General features: G+C 36.2%; 1 protein-coding gene across 3 annotated transcripts in view; it reads left to right on the top strand.

The window, feature by feature from the left end:
* NBAS (NBAS subunit of NRZ tethering complex) overlaps positions 1 to 19,654 on the top strand; it is a 316,983-nt gene that overhangs the window by 129,772 nt on the left and 167,557 nt on the right. For all 3 annotated transcript variants that reach the window (XM_072767683.1, XM_072767684.1, XM_072767686.1), the window contains exons 25-28: positions 1,118 to 1,291; positions 8,257 to 8,390; positions 14,485 to 14,547; positions 17,035 to 17,157. In XM_072767683.1, the coding sequence (XP_072623784.1) occupies positions 1,118 to 1,291; positions 8,257 to 8,390; positions 14,485 to 14,547; positions 17,035 to 17,157 (494 nt within the window). The remainder of the gene's footprint in view (positions 1 to 1,117; positions 1,292 to 8,256; positions 8,391 to 14,484; positions 14,548 to 17,034; positions 17,158 to 19,654) is intronic.

Raw genomic sequence — 19,654 nt, forward strand, 5'->3', positions numbered from 1 at the left:
TGAAGAAAGCATCTTGGCTTGGGGCTTCATAATTTTGGGAGAATTTGCTCAGAGAATTTGCTCAGAAAGTGCACTCTCCCATATCAGGACCTGGTTTCTGCTGAGCCCACTGAACAGAGAGACATCTTTAAGACCAGACTGATGGGGCCGCTGGGTGCCAGCTGTCAAGGGATGCCCCCTATAGTCTTTTGCTATACTACAGTCTTTTACTCCTCCCCGCAGAGGGGAGTACTCCTCCCCGCAGAGGGGAGGAGTCACGGCTGCCCAATGTACTATTTTCTCCCTGACTTGACTTCTCTCCTCTCCTCTCTTCTTCTCTTTTTTAATTTTTTTCTTTCTTTCTTTCTCACTTTCTTTTTCATCTTCCTTCCTTTTCCCTTTCGTCATCTTTCATTCCTCTGGCCCTTCCTTCCCTTTCGCTTAGTAATTTTTTCCCCCTGATAACCCACCCAGTGAAAATTGATTTGTGTTATAGGTAGGACTCCTCTTACTAGATTAAGGTGTATCTTCTGGGGTAAATAAAAGAAGGAATTGTGTAATGTCAGGCAGAATGAGTATAATCATGTGTGTCATTTAGAGTTCTGTGAAGGTGGATGTAAAGAGGCAAAACAAAATAGGAAAAGGAAGGGAGAGATTCTGGGGTTTTTATATAGGAGATGGTTCTCAAGTGGTTCCTTTCTAGAGCTTTTTAGTGTTTCTCTCTGCTTCCATCTATGGTCAGTCTCTCTCTCTCTCTCTCTGCACACATACACACACACACACACACAACAGAGTTTTGGGGGTAGAGCCTCTCTTTGCTCTGGAAGACTCATGTTGAAGTAGTAGTAGTAGCATCATGTTTGTCTTCCAGAGCTAGGCTTAGGCTGTGAGGGATCCAGAGTGACCATTGTCCTGCTGCTGGATGGACCGAACTGCTATTAGCTCTACTAGCCCCAAGCCTAAGGTGATTCTCCTGCTCCCTCTCAGCCTGCCTGGGAGACAGGAAATGGAGTGCCTGTTTTAAAAAGTATTGGGCTTCCACTGTTTAACATTAGTCTGATTAGCTGTGAGCTTTAGAATTTGTTGTCTAGTATGATCAGGTATTTAATGTGTTTGTTTTGGTTAATTGTATTTTCAGTGTTCGGAGGACAAGTATGTGACAAGTGCCTACCAGTGGATGGTTCCCTTTCTTCATCGTTGTGAGAAACAGTCTCCTGGTGTGGCTAATGAGCTATTAAAAGAATATTTAGTAACTTTAGCTAAAGGGGACTTAAAATTTCCCTTGAAGATATTTCAGAATTCTAAACCAGATGTAAGTAAAAACTGACTTCTTAAAAACCTCTGCACTTCTTCCTCTGCAAAATTAGATTTTGTCAGTTTGTTATAATAGGCTTTGTAAATAATTTCCCATTAAACAGAAAAGGAAATGGTTGTCATGTTATTATTTTATTACTTAAATTTTATTTAAAATCAATTAATTATCATAGTGTATTATTAGTTTCAGAGGTACAGTTCGGTGATTCATTAGTTGCATATAACACCCAGTGCTGATTACGGTCAAGTGCCCTCCTTAATGTCCATCATTAGTTACCCTGTTCCCTCACTCTCCTCCCCTCCAGCAGCCCTCAGTTTGTTTTCTAGAGTTCAGTGTCTGTTATGGTTTGCCTCCCTCTCAGTTTGATTTTATTTTTTTTTCCCGTATGTTCATCTGTTTTGTTTAAATTCCACATATGAATGAAATCATAGGTTGTCATGTTATTCTTTAAACAAGTTTCTATTCAATCAAATGATTTGTTTTGGAAGTTCTTATGTTTGTTTACTCCAAAGTTTGTTGACTTTCTGTTATACTGATTATATATATTAATATGGATCAATACCAAACAAACGAATAGTTGATAGATACTGAATTCTTGCTATAGACAGACACTGTATAAGTGTTAACTCATTTAATCCTTATAACAGTCCTAAGAGGTGGGTATTTTTATTAAGAATTGGAGAGGATGAAAAATTGTGATATAGAATGGGTCACATAATAAGGAGTGGAATCTGGGTTCATGCATAGGTATTCTAATTTCACAGCTGTGTTCTTCACCATTAAGCTTTACCCAAACACCAATAGAAGAAGAAAAGATTCTTGCCCTTTAGGACCTTCAAAATATTCATGAAAATCTTTAGGATCTCATAAGGAAATCTATAATTCTTAATAATTTATAATTAATAATTTTTATAATTTATAATTGCTAAAGAGTACTTTATAGTTGACTCTCCTACAATACAGAGTTGAGGGGCACCAACCCTACCCTTATGCAGATGAAAAAATCTATGTATAATTTTGGACTCCCCCCAAATTTAACAATCAGCAGCCTACTGTTGACCTTACCAATAATGTTAAACAGTTGATTATTTTTACAAAAAAGTAGCCTAGAGAAAGGAGAATGTTATTAAAATCATAAGGAAGAGAAAATACATTTATAATACTGTGCTGTATTTATAAAGAAACAATTGGCTTGTAAGTGGACCCACACAATTCAAGGGTCAACTGTATTTATAGCCTGTACTTCTATAGAATTCAGATTGTTCAGATTCACTGGCAGGAAGTCATTTTATTAAGTGCAGCATACTTTTACCAAGTAAATAACCTCTTAATTTAACCATAAATCAAATATGCTGTTTCAAGTGACAGTGGCTCCCTTTATATTGGAGGAGGCTCAAGCAGGATAGCACGGTCACTGTAAGCCACTGACTGACTTTGTAGTGAGATTCAAAGCGTTGGATTGGGTTTTAAGCAGAAGCCATTTAAGGCCTCTTCGAATCCTAAATTCTAATTGAGTGCATTTCCTTGGGCTAGCCTGTGTAGCAGTCTGAAGTCTTCTGAAGTATATGGTTACAGACCATATAATCAAGATAAAAAAGAAAGCATTGCTTAGCTAACCTTACACATTTTTTGGTTTCTGAAAGGGTTGTCAAGAATGTATCTGTTCTTTGGCTATTTAAAATTTTCCATCTTCTCATAAGCAGTTCCTACTTAGTATTCTATTCTGATTTCGAATTTGGTGTGGTTTGCTGTGAGCCGAGGGTGGGTTGCTTATGACAGCAGAATACTATGTGAGAAGCAGGATGGATTGAATATGAATGTTTTATGAGTAAGAAAGAAGTGACTTTAAATTCCTTCCAGTAATCTTGTTTGTGATACTTCTTCCTTACAGAGTCTTGTAAATCCTTTGTATGTCGTCAGCTTTTTGTTGTTTTTACTTGGCAATTTAGCATGTGCCTTTTGAATAAAACATATAGCCATTTGCTTTTGTTGAAATATGTAAACATCAAAGCAGAAATGGTGTTGTTGGGCTTTTCCTTAACAATCCATCCTCTTTATTCTTATCAATATTATCTTTCTACAATGGAAATTTGATGATGTTGTGATCTATAGGAAACCAGTGTCTGCAAGGTAGATGTTGGGCTCTCTAGAGTGGCTTTAGAAGGTTCTTTGTGGTCAGCTTCCAATCTGACTCTTTAGTCTCATTTCCTTCTGAGAGTGAATGTGCTAGTTTACTCACATTGAACTTCTCACCCTGTCTTCATGCTGTCAGGTCTTTCTTACCTTTTTATGTTTTTATAGACTCTCTCCTTTGTTTGGGATGGTCAGCTTTTCTTTCCTTCCCTTTATAGACCCCTACCTGATAAAAATCCTGCTGTCTAATATTTCCTCTTCTGGGATACCTGTGACTTATCTGTGCCATGACAGGTCTTGTTCTTGGCTCTGTAATAACCCACATCACATTAATGTTCATGTGTTTGTCTTCCCCTCCCTTTGTCAATTAATGTTCATGTGTTTGTCTTCCCCTCCCTTTGTTTCCTCTGTGTGTTCCCTATGTCTCATGCATCTATGTTACCAGGGAGTCTTGCAAAGAGGAGTTGCTCAGGAAATTTTGTCAGAGCAAATGACAGGCGAATGATTGACACTGGGTTTCATTTATGATGCCCCAGATCACTTGATTACATTTATCTGCTTTATTAGGATTGCGCTCCGAGCACTGTTTTTATTTTACTTGACTTTATAAAAAGAACAAACCTTGAATCTGTCATGAGTCACGTACAGAGTGTTTGTAGTAATATAACAGGAGCAGTGATTTCTGTATCAGACAGCTTAAGCTGAGTTAGGCTGCATTAACCAAATGATCACTAAATCTGAGTTGGTGGAACAGAGATACTCATTTCTCACAAGCACCGTATAGGCTGTGGTTGGGCTTCTGGGCTTCATTCCAGGACTTGGCTAAAAGGGATGGCCTGTTTTCTAAGGTGTGGCACAAGAGAAGGAACAAAGTAGAACCACACAGTGACTCTTAAAGCTTAGTTCAAAGTGCACAAGTGACAGCCTCTCACGTTTCACAGGCTAGAGGAAGGCTGTGGCCAAGCCTGTTGTTAATGAGGCAGGAAGGCATAATCCTTCTTGGGGAGTGAATACTTGGGAACATAAGACAAACACTTATTTGTCCTTTTAACTGGAGCATACGCCTCAAACTCTTCCTCTCCTTCCTAACATCCTGATTTTAAGCACTCATCTGTGATTTTAAGCTGTTGCTCTTTACTTACATGACCCTTTGGGAAGCGGAATTTGTGAAGGAACTTGGGCAAGTCTAGATGGAGGTGATTTGGAAATAAAATATTCTGCCTTTTTGTTCATGGTCTTCCATACAAGTAGATTTTTTTTTTTGTTGTTGTTGTTGTTGTTGTTGTTGTTTTTTCTCTGTGTATGGGAACTACGGACTTAAAAATAATACAGTTTTCTAGGCCCAATCCAGATACAGTGTATTAGAATTTGGGGTGTATGGATCTGGAATATGCATTTGACAGTTTATCCAGTGATTCCGATGGAAAGCTACTTGATATGTGTTGCAAATAAGTGCCACTCTTGTTTTGCTGATCCTCCAGTTCTTTTAGTGGTGAAGGTCACTTTCATCTGATCAGGAATTGAACTGTTTCAAGTCTCCCATGTCCCGTAGCGCGGTACTCCAGGGCCCTGAGTTTGGAAGCCCTGGGTGCTGACTTAGGCCTGTATCCCAGCAGTGGCATAGATGGGGAAGTCTACTTAACACTTTACACTCCTGCCTGCAATTTCCTGCTTGCCCACTTTGGGCCCACACTCCGCAGGGAATTGAAAAATGCTTCTGGAACCATGCTGTTCAGCATGATGGCCTCTAGCCATGGGTGGTTATATAAAGTAAAATAATAAAACTAAAAATTCATTTCTTTAGTCTCACTAGTTTTCTGTTATTTGTAGTTTTTTTTTGTAAGTACAAGTAACGCTACAATGCATAATCTTGTTCATATGTGTTTTTGTGTCTTTGGTATGCTTGCAAGGTGTATTCCCAGAAGGGGCTTCCTGAGCCTAAGGTGAGGGACGTGTTGGTATTGCCAGATTTCTCTCCAGAGGGCTTGGTCCCGTTGACATTCTCACCAACCGTGTGGGAGCATGCCTATTTCTCCACAACTTTGTGGACAAAATTAGTTGCCATATTTAAAAATTTTTGCCAGTGTTATTTATAGGTAAAAACTGGTATTTCAGTGCTGTATTGATTTACATTTCTTTAATTATGAATGAATTAGATCATTTCCTCATATATATGAGGGGATTATCTCTTTTTTGGTAAATTGTCCATCTGTGTCTTTCCCCCACTTTTCACTTGGGTTTTTGTTCTTTTGTGATTTAATTTTGTAGAAATTCAGATTTACTGGTGTACTTAGCCTTCTTGTTTTTGGTATGTATTGTGTGTATTTCTTCCAGTTAGTAGGCAGTCTCCTGACTTTATTTATGGTGATTCGTGTCAAGCAGAATATTTATCTATGTGTAGTCAAATTGAGCAGTCTTTTGGAGTAAATTCTTTTGTATGATGAGATGTGGCTCAAAATTTTTTTCCCCAGGTGGCTCCCTAGCTGTCCCAGCACCATTTATTAAAAATGTTGTCTTTCCTTGAGTGATTTGAGATGCCACCTTTGTCATATACCAAATTTCAAGTTGTTGGTTAGTCCAATTCTAGAGTTTTTATATTGTTACTGGTTTGTCCATACTCTAGGAACATGTTTTTATTTAATATTTTTTTTATTAGGTTTTTTTTTTTTTTTTTTTTTTTTACTATTTATTTATTTGGGTGAGAGAAAGCAAGCAAGCATGGGGAGAGACAGAAGGGCAGGGAGATGGACAAGCAGACTCTGTGCAGAGTGTGGAGCCCCATGTGGGGCTCAGTCTCACTCCTGAGATCATCACCTGAGCAGAAATCAAGAGTTGGACACTTAACCGACTGAGCCACCTAGGCGCCCTTAGGAGCACAATGTTTTAATTATAGAGAGATTTTATGTGTTTTTAAAGTCTGATGAGGGTAATATTCCTCTGTAGTTTTTTTCCTAGGTTTTATGTGTGTGTGTGTGTGTGTGTGTGTGTGTTTTATTTTTTATTTTTTTAATTTTTATTTATTTATGATAGGAACACAGTGAGAGAGAGAGGCAGAGACACAGGCAGAGGGAGAAGCAGGCTCCATGCACCGGGAGCCTGACGTGGGATTCGATCCCGGATCTCCAGGATTGCGCCCTGGGCCAAAGGCAGGCGCCAAACCGCTGCGCCACCCAGGGATCCCTGTGTGTGTGTGTTTAAAGATATTCTTATATGTTTGTTTTTCCATATGAACTTTTATAACAAGTTGGCTAATTCCATAAAATAACTTGTTGATATATTTACTGCGATTATATTAAAATTATAAATTGGTGAGACCAGTATCTTTATAATGGCTTCTGCTTCAGTTGGTTTTCCAAATTACTCCTTTTCATTGAAACTGGTTTCAGTTTTTTTTCATTTTCTTATGAGTTGTTGATTACTATAGTTTTGCTCCATGTCTCCCATTCTTCCTGTATGTGAAATTTTTCTGCAGGACTGTGAGAGCCCATGTTGCTTAGTATGGGCTCTGGAGCCAGTTGTGTGTATTTGATTCCTGGCCTGACCAAGACCAACTTCGTGCTTTTAGCAAGTGATGTGTCTTGTCAGTGCCCGAGAGTTCCCCTTCTGTAAAACTGAGATAGAGCTAATATTAACTTTACAGGATGGTTTGAGGAATTAGGAATCAATGCATATGAAGCACATAGAAATAGCGCCTGGCACACAGAAATCGGAAAAGTTAACAATTTTAATTTTTAATAATAATTTTTATTGTGCTCTGTTCATCTCTGTCTGACACTTTTGCAACCTTGGATAACTCTGTCAAATGTCAATTTTCTTAACACCTTGAAGAAATGTATATAACTCCTTTAACCCTGCTACTTCAGAAAACTTCATTTCCCTGTAACCTTGATTATTTCTTCTTCCCGTCCATTGATGTGGTTTTTCTACTGAGAAGATGCCTTTGTTTGGCAGCTTCTGTCCGTAACTTTCTTAATCTGGTTTTGTGAGTTTCTACTAAAATGTTGAAAACCACTCTATCTTTATTATGGAAATTACTTGAAACTTATTTTGTCATTGAATAGGGCTCTAAGAATATAGTTTCAACTTTACATTTTGGTGTCTTTGGTAATAATGTAAGCATTCTTCATGTATTAATTTTAATCCTCACAACAATGGTGTTAGGAAGATATTAGTATCTAATTGTAGAGATGAGAAGACAAGGCACAAATACAGTATTTTTATATCCCGGGAAATAAGAGAGTCTGGTTTGTGATGGGAAATGTGTATCCTGTAGAGACAGTGACCCATAGTAGCCAGCTTTCTGCATCAGAGTGTGTTCTGTGATTTGAATATTACTGCATTGCAATGTGACTTCTTCTGAATAGAATGTCAGTACTGTTTAGTTACATGACTAATATAGAATGCATACTGAAAAATAGTAGATTCAAACATCTCTGAATAGTAGTTAAGGAATTTTATATATTTTTGTAATTGAAACACATAAAATTTGGCTTTAGGGTTAGAAGTATTTTTAATGAATTGCCTTTTTAATTCACTGTGTTTCTTCTATCTACTTGATCCTGAATGGGTCATAAATTGAAGAATCTGTTTTTAGCAGATGCAAAGCTTATGGGTACAAATTATCTTTTCTAGCTGGTTCTGTAATTAAAATGTGATTTCATTTAGAATTATTAAAGACCCCAAAAGTCTGTAAGCTAAAGAAAAGTCAAGATTTGTTTTTGCAGCTGATTAATTGCACTATTTAATATTCTATTGACAGTTTACTAGGCTATGGAAAAACTGACTGTAAATCTACTGACGTTTAGTACCGCATGCTTTATTTTCTCTAGCTGCAGCAAAAAATTATCCCTGATCAGGACCAACTGATGGCAGTAGCTCTAGAGTGCATCTACAATTGTGAACGGAATGACCAGCTGTCTCTTTGCTATGACATACTAGAATGTCTTCCACAAAGAGGATACGGGTAAGATCCCACAGCATGAGGGTCTTATTGTTGTGTTTTCATCCTAACAGCTAACACGAAAATGTTGCTTCCCTGAGTATTCATTTGAGAGAGTTTTGGGAATATAAAAAATATACAGAGAAGAAAATGGAATCATCTGCACACCTGTTGCCTAGAGATAAACTTTTGTTTTTCCAGCAGTCTCTGAGCAGTCACTATAATCTTGTCAACTGTGATAAATTATCCAATAAAAAACAAAAATATCACCACCACCACAACAAAAAAATACCTTGCTTTTAGTGGATAGACCATGAGATCTCTGTTTTGTGTTTCTAATTAAGAGTTTTTATATTTATGGGTTTGTGATCGTCTGTGAATTATTTGTTTTGGGGCCTTGTCTATAATAATCGTGTTTAAGTGGTAATGTATGAATACACATCATTTTATTTTACTTTAGTTTTCTTTTAGTTTTATTGAGATATAATTAACATGCAGCACTAAGTTTGAGGTGTTTGACACGATGATGGTGTACATAGCTCGTGAAATGGCCTCTGTCAGTTTAGTTAACATGTGTTGTTGCCTACAGATAGAAAAAAAAAAGTTTGGTTTTTTTTTTTTTTACCTCATGATGAGATCTTTTACTCTCATAGCAACTTTCAAGGATAACATATAGCAGTGTTTTGGTTGGTTTCTCAAGTTGTTCCTCGATTGGAACATGTACGTTATAAGTCACCAAAGTATATTAGGTTCCCTGTACTTACTTATCTTATACTTGGAAGTTTATACCTTTTGACCACCTTTATACAGTTCCCATGTCTCCCACTCCCACCCCAGATTAACCACAAATCTCATCTTTTCCTATGAATTTATTGTTGTTTTTTTGTTTTTTGAAGATTCCACATATATGTAAGTGAGATCATCATATACTATTTGTCTTTCGTTGACTTGTTTCATTTAGTATAATGCCCTCGAGGTCTGTCCATGTTATCATAAATGGCAGGATTTCCTTCTTTTTTTATGGCTGAATTGTATTCCACTGTGTATATATAATTAGCACATTTTCATGATTCATCTATTAATGGACACTTAGGTTGTTTCTAATAAGTCTTGGGTGGTTTGACTAATGCTACTCCCTCTCTCTCTTCTAAGGAAATTTATGTTTTTTGTGAAATGAATGATAGAAATTACCAATTTTGTACTCCATTGTGAAATAATTATTTCATGCAGTCACTAATGGTACTACAATCAGGTGGAAGGTTGATGGGTAAAGGATATTTGCATGGTACCAAAGTGTTTCCTCAGCAACTTTTTTTTTTTTTTGGTCATTTCAGAGGGGAAATTTGGCTTTCTCAAGTAGAAGTCTAAATGCTATCACCTTAATTCAAGCTACCAAGGGTGGTATCACAGTCAGCCTGGTGTCACATGCTTCCTGCTGAGATACAGTATGAAGTAAAGTTGTTCACTCTTAGTCCAATCAGTCTTTTGGGCTGAACTTCAGTTTTACAGCAAATGCAGGGTATAGGGGAACAAGTTAAATAACACCATGAAGGAAACAAATGCAGAGTGGGAGACACTCTATAGGTCACCTGGCCTTCTCACTTTGAAAAGTCCATGTCATGGAAGAAAACATGTTGTTGGAGCTGGGGAGGTGCTGATCTGAAATCAAGGAGTCTGGGGGTACGTGTCTGGCTCAGTCAGGGGAGCATGTGACTCTTAATCTCAGGGTTATGAGTTTGAGCCCCATGTGGGATGTAGAGATTACTTATATAAAAAACATAAAATAATAAAATCAAAGGATCCAAAGAGACATAATCCTCTCCTATATTGTAACTATGAAGTAATGTAATTGATGAACAGCTCTTTGCCGCCCCACCTTCCCTATGCTCGAATACCTGTCTTCTCACAGGAAATACTTGCATAGAACATGTTTTTCTTCTGGTCTTTGCCTGCCTTCTTGAAAACAGCTCCTGTTGTAACTGCAGTTTTAGGATTAACTTCCTTTTATGGAACTCTACCTCCCTGCATACCTACTTATACTGTTTTTACTGTTTTTTCAGTTTGGTTAGGGTAGTATTTTCATCAAGTTATGTAAATATTGTTCTATAGAGCTGGGTATGATTATATTTCCTTTTTATTCAACGTTTTGTTTTTTCTTTTCTTTTTTTTTTTTTTTGAATTTCCTTTTCTTTTTTTATTTTGTTTCCATTTATCTCCTCTCTTTTCTTGAAAGACTTTTTCAGTAGAAAACTATTTTCTGTGGTCAAATCTGAGACAAATCTCAGTTCGTTCCCTTTTCCCATTATCTTTCCCTCTCTTTCTTTTGGAACATCCTTCTTGGAATTCCTTTTTCTTGCTTCGATGTGGGTTAATTGTCCTGTATTCTGCATAATGGCCATCCTTTGGTTTTCTGCTCTCTCATGTTATGTATCACTTTTCTGGAATCTCTTCTTCGTTCACTTATTCTGTCATTCTGAAGGAACACAATCTTAATAGCTTTCTATCAAAGATTACATAGAGGTATTTTTATTATAAGACTGTCCCATGTCAGAAGGATACCAGAACTGCCCCCTTGACCTTGATAGAAAGTGTGGCTGTGTGTGTAGTTGTAGGTTTATGATCACCTTTCCCTATTCCTCCCCTCCCAGGCTTGTCGAGTTGTCCTACACCATTGTAAACCACTACTTTGTATATGGCCTTTCTTCCTTTTCAGATATTGTAGTACCTTCTCTTCACCTCTAATGTCCTGAACTATCATAAGGATGTGTTTTATTGTGAGTCTAAATTTGTTGTGTTGTTCATTTCGATAGTCTATTCCAATTTGGAAACTCCTGTCCTGCAGATCTTTGGGAAATTTTCTTATATTCTTTCTTGATAAGTTTCCTTGGTAATATAATTTGTACTCCCTTCCTTTATCTTCCTCCATTTTAAAAAATACTTTCTTCTTTACTTAACTGCCCTTTTTATCCTTTTTCCCACTTTTTGACCTTTTGCTAAGTTATCTGACAGTGTGCAGCCCGGGTGGCTCAGAGGTTTAGTGCCACCTTCAGTCCAGGGCCTGATCCTGGAGTCCCGGAATCGAGTCCCACGTCAGGATCCCTGCATGGAGCTTGCTTCTCCCTCTGCCTGTGTCTCTGCCTCTCACTCTCTCTTTGTCTCTCATGAATAAATGAATAAAATTAAAAAAAAAAAGATCTGGAGTTTCTTCAGTTTTATCTTTTCATCCATCTTTCAAATTTTAAAATTTATTTTGGTTTTCTTATTTAAATCCCAGGAACTTTAAAAAAAAAAAAAGATAGTATCCCAGTCTTGTTTCAGAGATGCACACCTACCTGTCCTCCCTGCACCACCACTTTCTCACCATGGCCTCTCATTTTTCATATCCTGTTTGTTTGTATCTCTGCCTTTACTTCTAGGGACTTTCTTCCGTGTTGAGTGATTCCCGATCACTAATTTATATCTAAGACATTAAAAAAAAAGCTGATTGGAAGCCATGTAACAAGTTAAAGCCTTTACATTATAGGAGTGCTTGGGAAGTTGTCATGTATGTGAGCATCTAGCTTGTTCTCTTGTTTCAGTTTTGATTTTTTTTGTGTAGGATAATCTTAGAATTGTATTGTGTTATAGAAATGTTGGGTAATTTGTAGATCCTTATTATTCATCACCTCACCAGCAAGTCTCAGTACTGACTACCAAGAAGGAATCCAAGCAGTTAGATTTGTCAGTGGTAAGGCTAAATGGAGACCGTAGTAATGCTTAATATGTACTTCTCCTCCTCAGTCTAGGTTTAAGGAATCTTCATGTAAGGCAAGGTAAATCACAGAGTGCCTCAGCATGTGTTTATTACTCGGACCTATACAGATATGACCATAGGCTATCTCATGTCCTTTGTAAAGAGCAGGAACAGCAGGTGTGCCTCTGTGAACTGTTGGTCTCTCTGAGAGCCATGACTGTCACTAGGCAGCAAAAGGCATTATATGAACCGATTTTGTAGCAAAATGTCATTACCCATCATTTAGAAACCTGAACTCAGTGGTTATCAGGGTGTTAGTAGGAAAATTGTTCTTCCTGGGGGGTGACAAGAGATTCAGAGGCTTCTCTTAATATCTGTGTTAGAGTGCAGAAGTGGTAGGGAGTTTCTTCCTTAAATGACCTCACTAGGAAACTTGATGGTCTGTCTTTCAGCTTCGTGCCTCCTTTGTTGTACTTGAACCACCTAGTCAAGCTCATTGACTCCCGAGTAATATGTGTAATTTTTGGAAATAAATGTATTAGACTTTGTTTTTCAGTAAGATAAAATAAGCATAAATATCAACTAGAGCTGATCTATCAATTTTTAAATAGTAATTTGCCTACCGTGAAGTATCAATGGAATGATGATATTAAAAGAACATTTTTTATGTAGACATTATAATTACAGAATTAGTGTGTTTTTGAAGTGTGTGTAGGCTAAGAAATGTCTCTTTTTCTTGGCTTCAGATAAATGATTTTTGATCTAACAGATTTTTTTTTTTTTGGTAACTACACAAACTGGATTGATACACTCTTGTTTTCCATTTATTTCTTAATGATTATATTTCACATTATAATTTTCTAAATAACTTATAATTTTAATAGGCTAGTATTAAAATTTGGGCTTAAAAATATTTTTCCTGTGGTTCTCTTCATGCCAGGTTCATCTATTTTATTCTGCCTGTGATTAGTTCATTTTTAGTGGTTACACGGTCATTTACCAATGGTAAACTATGTTTTTTCACTATTTAGGAAATGAACACTTACTTAACCTAATTATTTTTTGTGCATCTTATGTAGGTAAGCATATTCCATGTGACTGAGAAAAAACTTTAGTTATTATGTTTATGGATGTCAGTTCACAAAGAAAAATATCTTGTATTCTTGAAAATCAGTGACAAATGTTTATTGTAGAGCCACAAAACATAATTAAAACAGTACATAATTAAAACAGTAGTATGTTAATAGAAGGTAGCTGTGACAAGGGACCTTTTGAAGGAGTTTAAATGTAACATACCCAAACTTAAACTCCAGTTCAAGGCCTAAAACCTGGTTTAAAAAGATAGTATGATCTTTGTAAATTGCATGAGTAATTGCCAAGTAGAGTTAGACCAGGAAGGATTGATAATTTTAAAAATAATGAGTGGTTTTTTGTTCAAGTTAGGGCATTTTTAATTTTCTAAATCCAGATGGAGATTCTTATTTGGTCATCTTACTAATAATAGACTCTGAGATCTTGCTGGAATTCATTTGCATTGTTGGCTGGAAAGCACCAGCGAGTGTCAGGTACAGTGGTTCTCGGTTAGGAGCATTCCCTCCATGTTAGTAGTTGTGTAGGATTGAGGGATACTTTTAAGTAGCGTCTCAGCTTTGTGACAGATCCCTACATTCACTTGTACATGTGTTGTGCCTTAATAAATCTACTCTACTGGCCACATTTTCATTAGTAATATGATCCTTTGCCACGATAATGTTTCTCTTAGTTGCCTGTCCACATGCTTCATCAGAAGGGGCTTGCTTTTTTTTTATCTCCTCTACCTTCTAGGGATTATCTAGATAATGGTTGTGCTTCTTTGGGTTCCTTAATATTGGAGTAGATGCAGATGGAATGAGGACAAGGAAGAAGTCCTATATAGAATCCTAATGGAAACTTCATAGAGGGTGGAAGGGATATAGACAGGCCTAGGAAAAAACCAATATGCAAGGCTATCCTTCCTAGTCTGTTTACTGGTTAAAAGAATAGAACCAAATGGTGATTTTACCCTTTAACGCTTATTTAAAAAAAAAAAAGACTTAAAATTGATTTCTAATGCTTTGTTGCCTTTTAGCAGAATCGAACTAAAAGTTCTTCAAGAAATAGTTGGCCATATCACACTAATCAGTGATAGAGAATATTCTTCTAGTCCAGTATTTTTTATCTTAATCTCTTGAGTCATGAAAGATGCTGAATGCATTCAGGAAATAAGACTAAAATTTTGCCTGGCAGTGTAAGATTGTTGTACATTAACTATAAGGGAAACATTTCTTTTTTTCACGTAATTGAGTATTGTATTTTATGTACAAAGGTAGTACTAAACCTTAATTTTTTTTTCTCTTAATATTTTAGTCATAAAACAGAGGTAACAACAGCTCTTCATGACATGGTAGACCAACTGGAACAAATTCTCAGGTGAGAAAAATGATAGTCTCTTGACTTTGTGCAGATGGAGGAGGTCTGTCCAAGAAATAACTTTCCATATGTCTGGTGGTGGTTTCCAGTTTGACTTCCTATTTATTTGACTCCCTTAGGAGTGAGTTTTCTTAATATAAGCGTACTGCTAACCTGTGGTAAAGTAATAAGAGCCTGGATTTTGAAGACTGGGGGATCTGTGTTCAAATGTAGGCACTGCCATTTACAAACTGTGTGATCTTTGAACCCCGGATTTTCTTATTTACGGATTCTAACTAATGAGATAATGGAATTAACATTAGATTAAGCATTGAAAGTGCCTCCTACACAGTAGGTACACAAGAAATGTTAGTTCCTGCAGCAATTATTGTATCTGTCAGCAAACAATATTTATTAAACTCCTGACTTCCATTTTTTATTACATTTGATTGGTTATCTGGATTAGAGCAAACTGCACGAGAGCCTTCAACTGACTTGGTAATAATATTCTTCACATCAGAATGAGGCACTAAACTTTCTACCTTGGAGCCTGAAATTTCTTAATATGCTATTTAGGAAGTCACATGTTGTTTACGAGTATTTTTATGTATATATGAAGATGCTTTAGTGATTTTTAAATATCTGTATTAAAAAAAATTTTAGGGATAAGATTTTTTTCCAACATATAATTATAGAATTATAGGTAATACCATCACTTTATGGTGGTGATATGAATAGTAAAATATACTAATTTTCAGTCTACTAGTTAGTTTTATTCATTCAATTTACTGAACTTGAGTATAAACATATTTCAAGTTGTCTTTAAGGAAACCATGTCTTTGTGCCACATCTGTATGTGAGTTGAATGAAGAATTAATTGCTCAGTTTCCTTAGGACTTCTGTTTCCTCCATTCGTAACTACCTGACTTGCTGCTTGTTACTTTGTGTTCTGAAAGTTATGCATTTTTTTTTTCTTGAAAAACGCTTAATCAAGCTCTTTCTTTTTTTTTTTTTTAAACAATTTTATTTTTTTTTAATTTATTTATGATAGGCACACAGTGAGAGAGAGAGGCAGAGACACAGGCAGAGGGAGAAGCAGGCTCCATGCACCGGGAGCCCGATGTGGGATTCGATCCCGGGTCTCCAGGATTGCGCCCTGGGCCAAAGGCAGGCGCCAAACCGCTGCGCCACCCAGGGATCCCCAATCAAGCTCTTTCTTTTCAAGCTTTGCTTATTTTATTTTGGCTATGTCTCTCCTTTTCTCAAGGTCTCTAGAAAGTTGAACATAATTTGAATAAAGCTTAGTGGCTTAAGTCAGTATAGATTCATTCCTTACAAATTTGCATGATTACCTTTTTTCCCCCTAATGAAACTGGGAAGAGTGATCTCAAAAAGATTCAGTGAAATAAGCACAGTATATTTCACTGTATGTTCCCAGATATAACCATGAGTGATCCTGATGTCAGATTGTGCTCTTAACTACCTCAAGGAAGCAGTTATACCCTGTTGGTTTCTGGATGGTACCCATGTCTTCCACTGTTTAAGTTACTGACTTATTTTTTTCCCTGACCTTTTAAAATAAGAACTTTTTATTCTTGTTCCACCTCATAGCTGCTGATTGTTGAAGAATGCTTTAGCATACATGGGATGTCAGGTGACATGCCCCATGAAACCTGTCTTTATGAAGAGCTAATGAATTCTAGCCAGTCACATTCTATAAATATAGTTAATTCATAAATGTGAGGTTTGGTGAGGCCAACCATCATATACTTATGATGCTGATAATTAGTGAATGGGATATCTCAAGAAGATTCATAGGAGATAACATTTGTTTCATATTTTGTGTTTTTATAGATCAGATTCTAGAGAGAGATTGCACCTCGTGATTTTTCTGTGGTTCCAATTCTAAAATTGTTTATGCCTTTCTTTTTTTTTTTTTAAGATTGTATTTATTTATTCACAAGAGATAGAGATATAGGCATTGGGAGAAGTAGGCTCCTTGCAGGGAGCTTGATGTGGGACTTGATCTCCAGACCCAGGATCATGCCCTGAGCCAAAGACAGACACTCAATCATTGAGCCACCCAGGCACCCCTGTTTATTGCCTTTCTAACAACCTTATGTATAACAAATTACTCTGTAGGATTGTTCAGAATTAAAGCTGAGCATTGAAATGATAGACTTGGCTTATTTTACTGTTTTGATGCTTTTAGAGTACAGGAAAATAATAAAAAATACTTTTAGTTAAAGATATGTCATACTTTTTAAGAAATGGGTTACTAATTCCAAGTACATTGTAATAAAAGTACAGGAAATAAGATCAGATATATAATTGTTAGTTTTTTTTTTTTTTTTGCTGAGAATAATGCAGTGTGTAAAATTGGATCATTCAACATGCTACTTTTTGTTTTTAGTACTAAACACCTAAGTGCTACTTGTATATTTAAGACTCTTAGACTTTTTTAATTTGGTAGCAAGACTTTAAAAAAAATTCATCTTTCACTTTTAGTGTGTCGGAGCTTTTGGAGAAACATGGACTTGAGAAACCAGTTTCGTTTGTTAAGAACACTCAGTCTAGCTCAGAAGAGGCACGCAAGCTGATGGTTAGGTTGACCAGGCATACTGGTCGCAAGTAAGTAATGAATAAAATTAATTGATATTTGTATATGGTTAAAAATAAATACTGCTCTTTTTTTCTTTTACTTCATTGAGTTATAATTGACCAACACTAAATTACACGTGTTTAAAGTGTAGCAGTTGATAAGTTTTGGCATATGTAGATACTCATGAAACCATCTTGCACTAGAGGTAAATAAATACATCACTCTTAAAAGCTTCTTCTTGCCTCTTTATATTTTTCTTCCCTTTGCTTCTCCTCATCACCCCTCAACTCCTCCCCAGACTACTACTGATCTATTTTCTGTTCCTGTATATTACTTTGTATTTCCTATAATTTTATGTAAATAGAATCATCTAGTATATGCTTCTTGTTTGTTTGGCTTTTCCCACTCAGCAATTTAGTTTGTTATTCGTCCATGTTGCATCCTGGATCAATAATTATTCCATTCTTTTTACCGAATAGTATTCCATTTTGGATTTATCACACTTTGTTGACCTATTCACTGGTTCATGGACTTTTGAGTTGTTTGAGGTTTGGTTTTTATAGATAAAGCTATGAATAATTGTATACTATATTCTCAACATTTTTTATTGTTGTAAATAGAATTATTTTCTTAATTTAAGTTTTGGATTGTTCCTCTTGTGTAGAAATGTTGATATATATTAACGTATATTTTTTTGATTTTGGTATATGTTAAGCTTGTGTCTTTCAATCTTGCTGGACTCCCATATTAGTTCCAGTAGGTTCTTTTTTGTTTTTGTTTTTGTTTTTTTTTTTTTTGGATATTCCGTAGGATTTTTTGTATACAGTATCATTGTCATCTGCAAATAGAGACAGTTCTACCTCTTCCCAAGCCCTACTAGAGCTAAACATGTACCACCTAGTTGGCTCCAGGAATCCTGAGCCCAGTTAATGGTAGTAAACTGTTTATGGAATGCAACCAGTAGTGGCTTGGTCAAAGAGCTTTCCTTCCTAAGAAATCCCCTGGCATTTTGTACCTGTGTCTCCCTATCTGTCTTTTTCAATGGCTTTCTATAGTTATTGGTTTATGTGCCTTATGTTCCTTTCAAGATCATAAGCTTCTCCGGGGCAAGTGTTATAGTTCTCATGCATCTAATATGGGACCATATATATCAATGGCCCTCTCTCAATAATTATTAAGTGAATAATTTAAAAGATTTTGGCAACTCAGGTCTTAAGTTTTTTTTTTTTTTCACAACTAGAAACAAATGGTCAATATTTCTGACCATGCTGATTCTACTCCAGAACCTACTCTTTGAGAAAACTTTGCTGTTGCATCTAGATTACTTCCTGTCTTTTCCTTGAGTCTTTCAAATACTTCTGAAGTCTTTGAAGTTAATCTCTACTCATTGTGTTCTACTCTGAATATGTAAGAGAATATGGCCTCTTTTCCAAACTACTTAATTTAAAGCGAATCATAATTATTTCATGTATGCTACCATGGTTTGGCCTTCAACATCTATGGAATGTTCTTATGCTTATTCTAAATGGTAGCAAATTTCATTGAATCTGCACAAATCAAGTCTTACCATCTTGAGTGTAATACTGTTTCTCCTTGGAAAATAGACCTCTATTCCAAGGCTGTAACTAATACCTCAGGTTTATATTTAGGGATCTCTCTGTTAATTTGCAATTCTCTGGTATAGTGCCCTCCAGTTCTACTCTTGGTTCATATTTACTGAATGTATTCTGAAAAGGCCATTGTAAATAATGTCTTATAATTTATTTTAATTAGAACCTGTACTTACGGCTAGCCATGTGTGAGAAAACATTAATACCATCTGTCCCCAGTGTTGATGGCTTCCAGAAGAACAGCTGGGCTATGAGAATTTGAATTCAGCTAGACAATGCCTAGGTTTGATATTATCCAGCTGGTGCAAGATGGACACTCAATTCATCAAACATTTTGCAACTTATTTACCTGCAAGCCAAATCTGAAAGAACCCTCCAGTTCTTTGAAGTTCACCCAAAGAGTTCACATACCACAGTCTAACTAATGGACACATTTCAGGGATTATCCTTGAAGACATGCAGATATGTCAGTTTGTTTTTTCTGTTTGTAGGCTGGGGGGGAAATGTGTTCTCTTATGCTTTATTGCATATAGGATAGAAATAATTATTCATTTTGTGTAATAAATATAAAATAGTATAAGAAAATGAGCATATGCTTATTAAAAATTTTAGGTGAAAAAGTTCCTGAAGACCAGAAATTTCATAGGATTGATCTCAAATACAATGGCTTTTTGCCAAGGGACTTTATTATGTGTTAATAGTCTATTTGCCCTGTTTTTAATGCATAAAAAAGGAGAAAGTACATCGGAAAGAAACATCCAGGTGGTTTTTGACAAACACGAAACAAAATAAAATATGCCCTTTTCAACAATGAGATTCAGGATTATGTAGCACGTCAGGACTAGCAAGTAAACATGAATAATGATGCCAAATTCATATATATTCAACAAAAGTGAACTTTTGGGGGAGGCAGAGA

The sequence above is a fragment of the Vulpes vulpes genome, chromosome 8 (genome assembly GCF_048418805.1).
Source record: "Vulpes vulpes isolate BD-2025 chromosome 8, VulVul3, whole genome shotgun sequence".
Lineage (NCBI taxonomy): Eukaryota > Metazoa > Chordata > Mammalia > Carnivora > Canidae > Vulpes > Vulpes vulpes.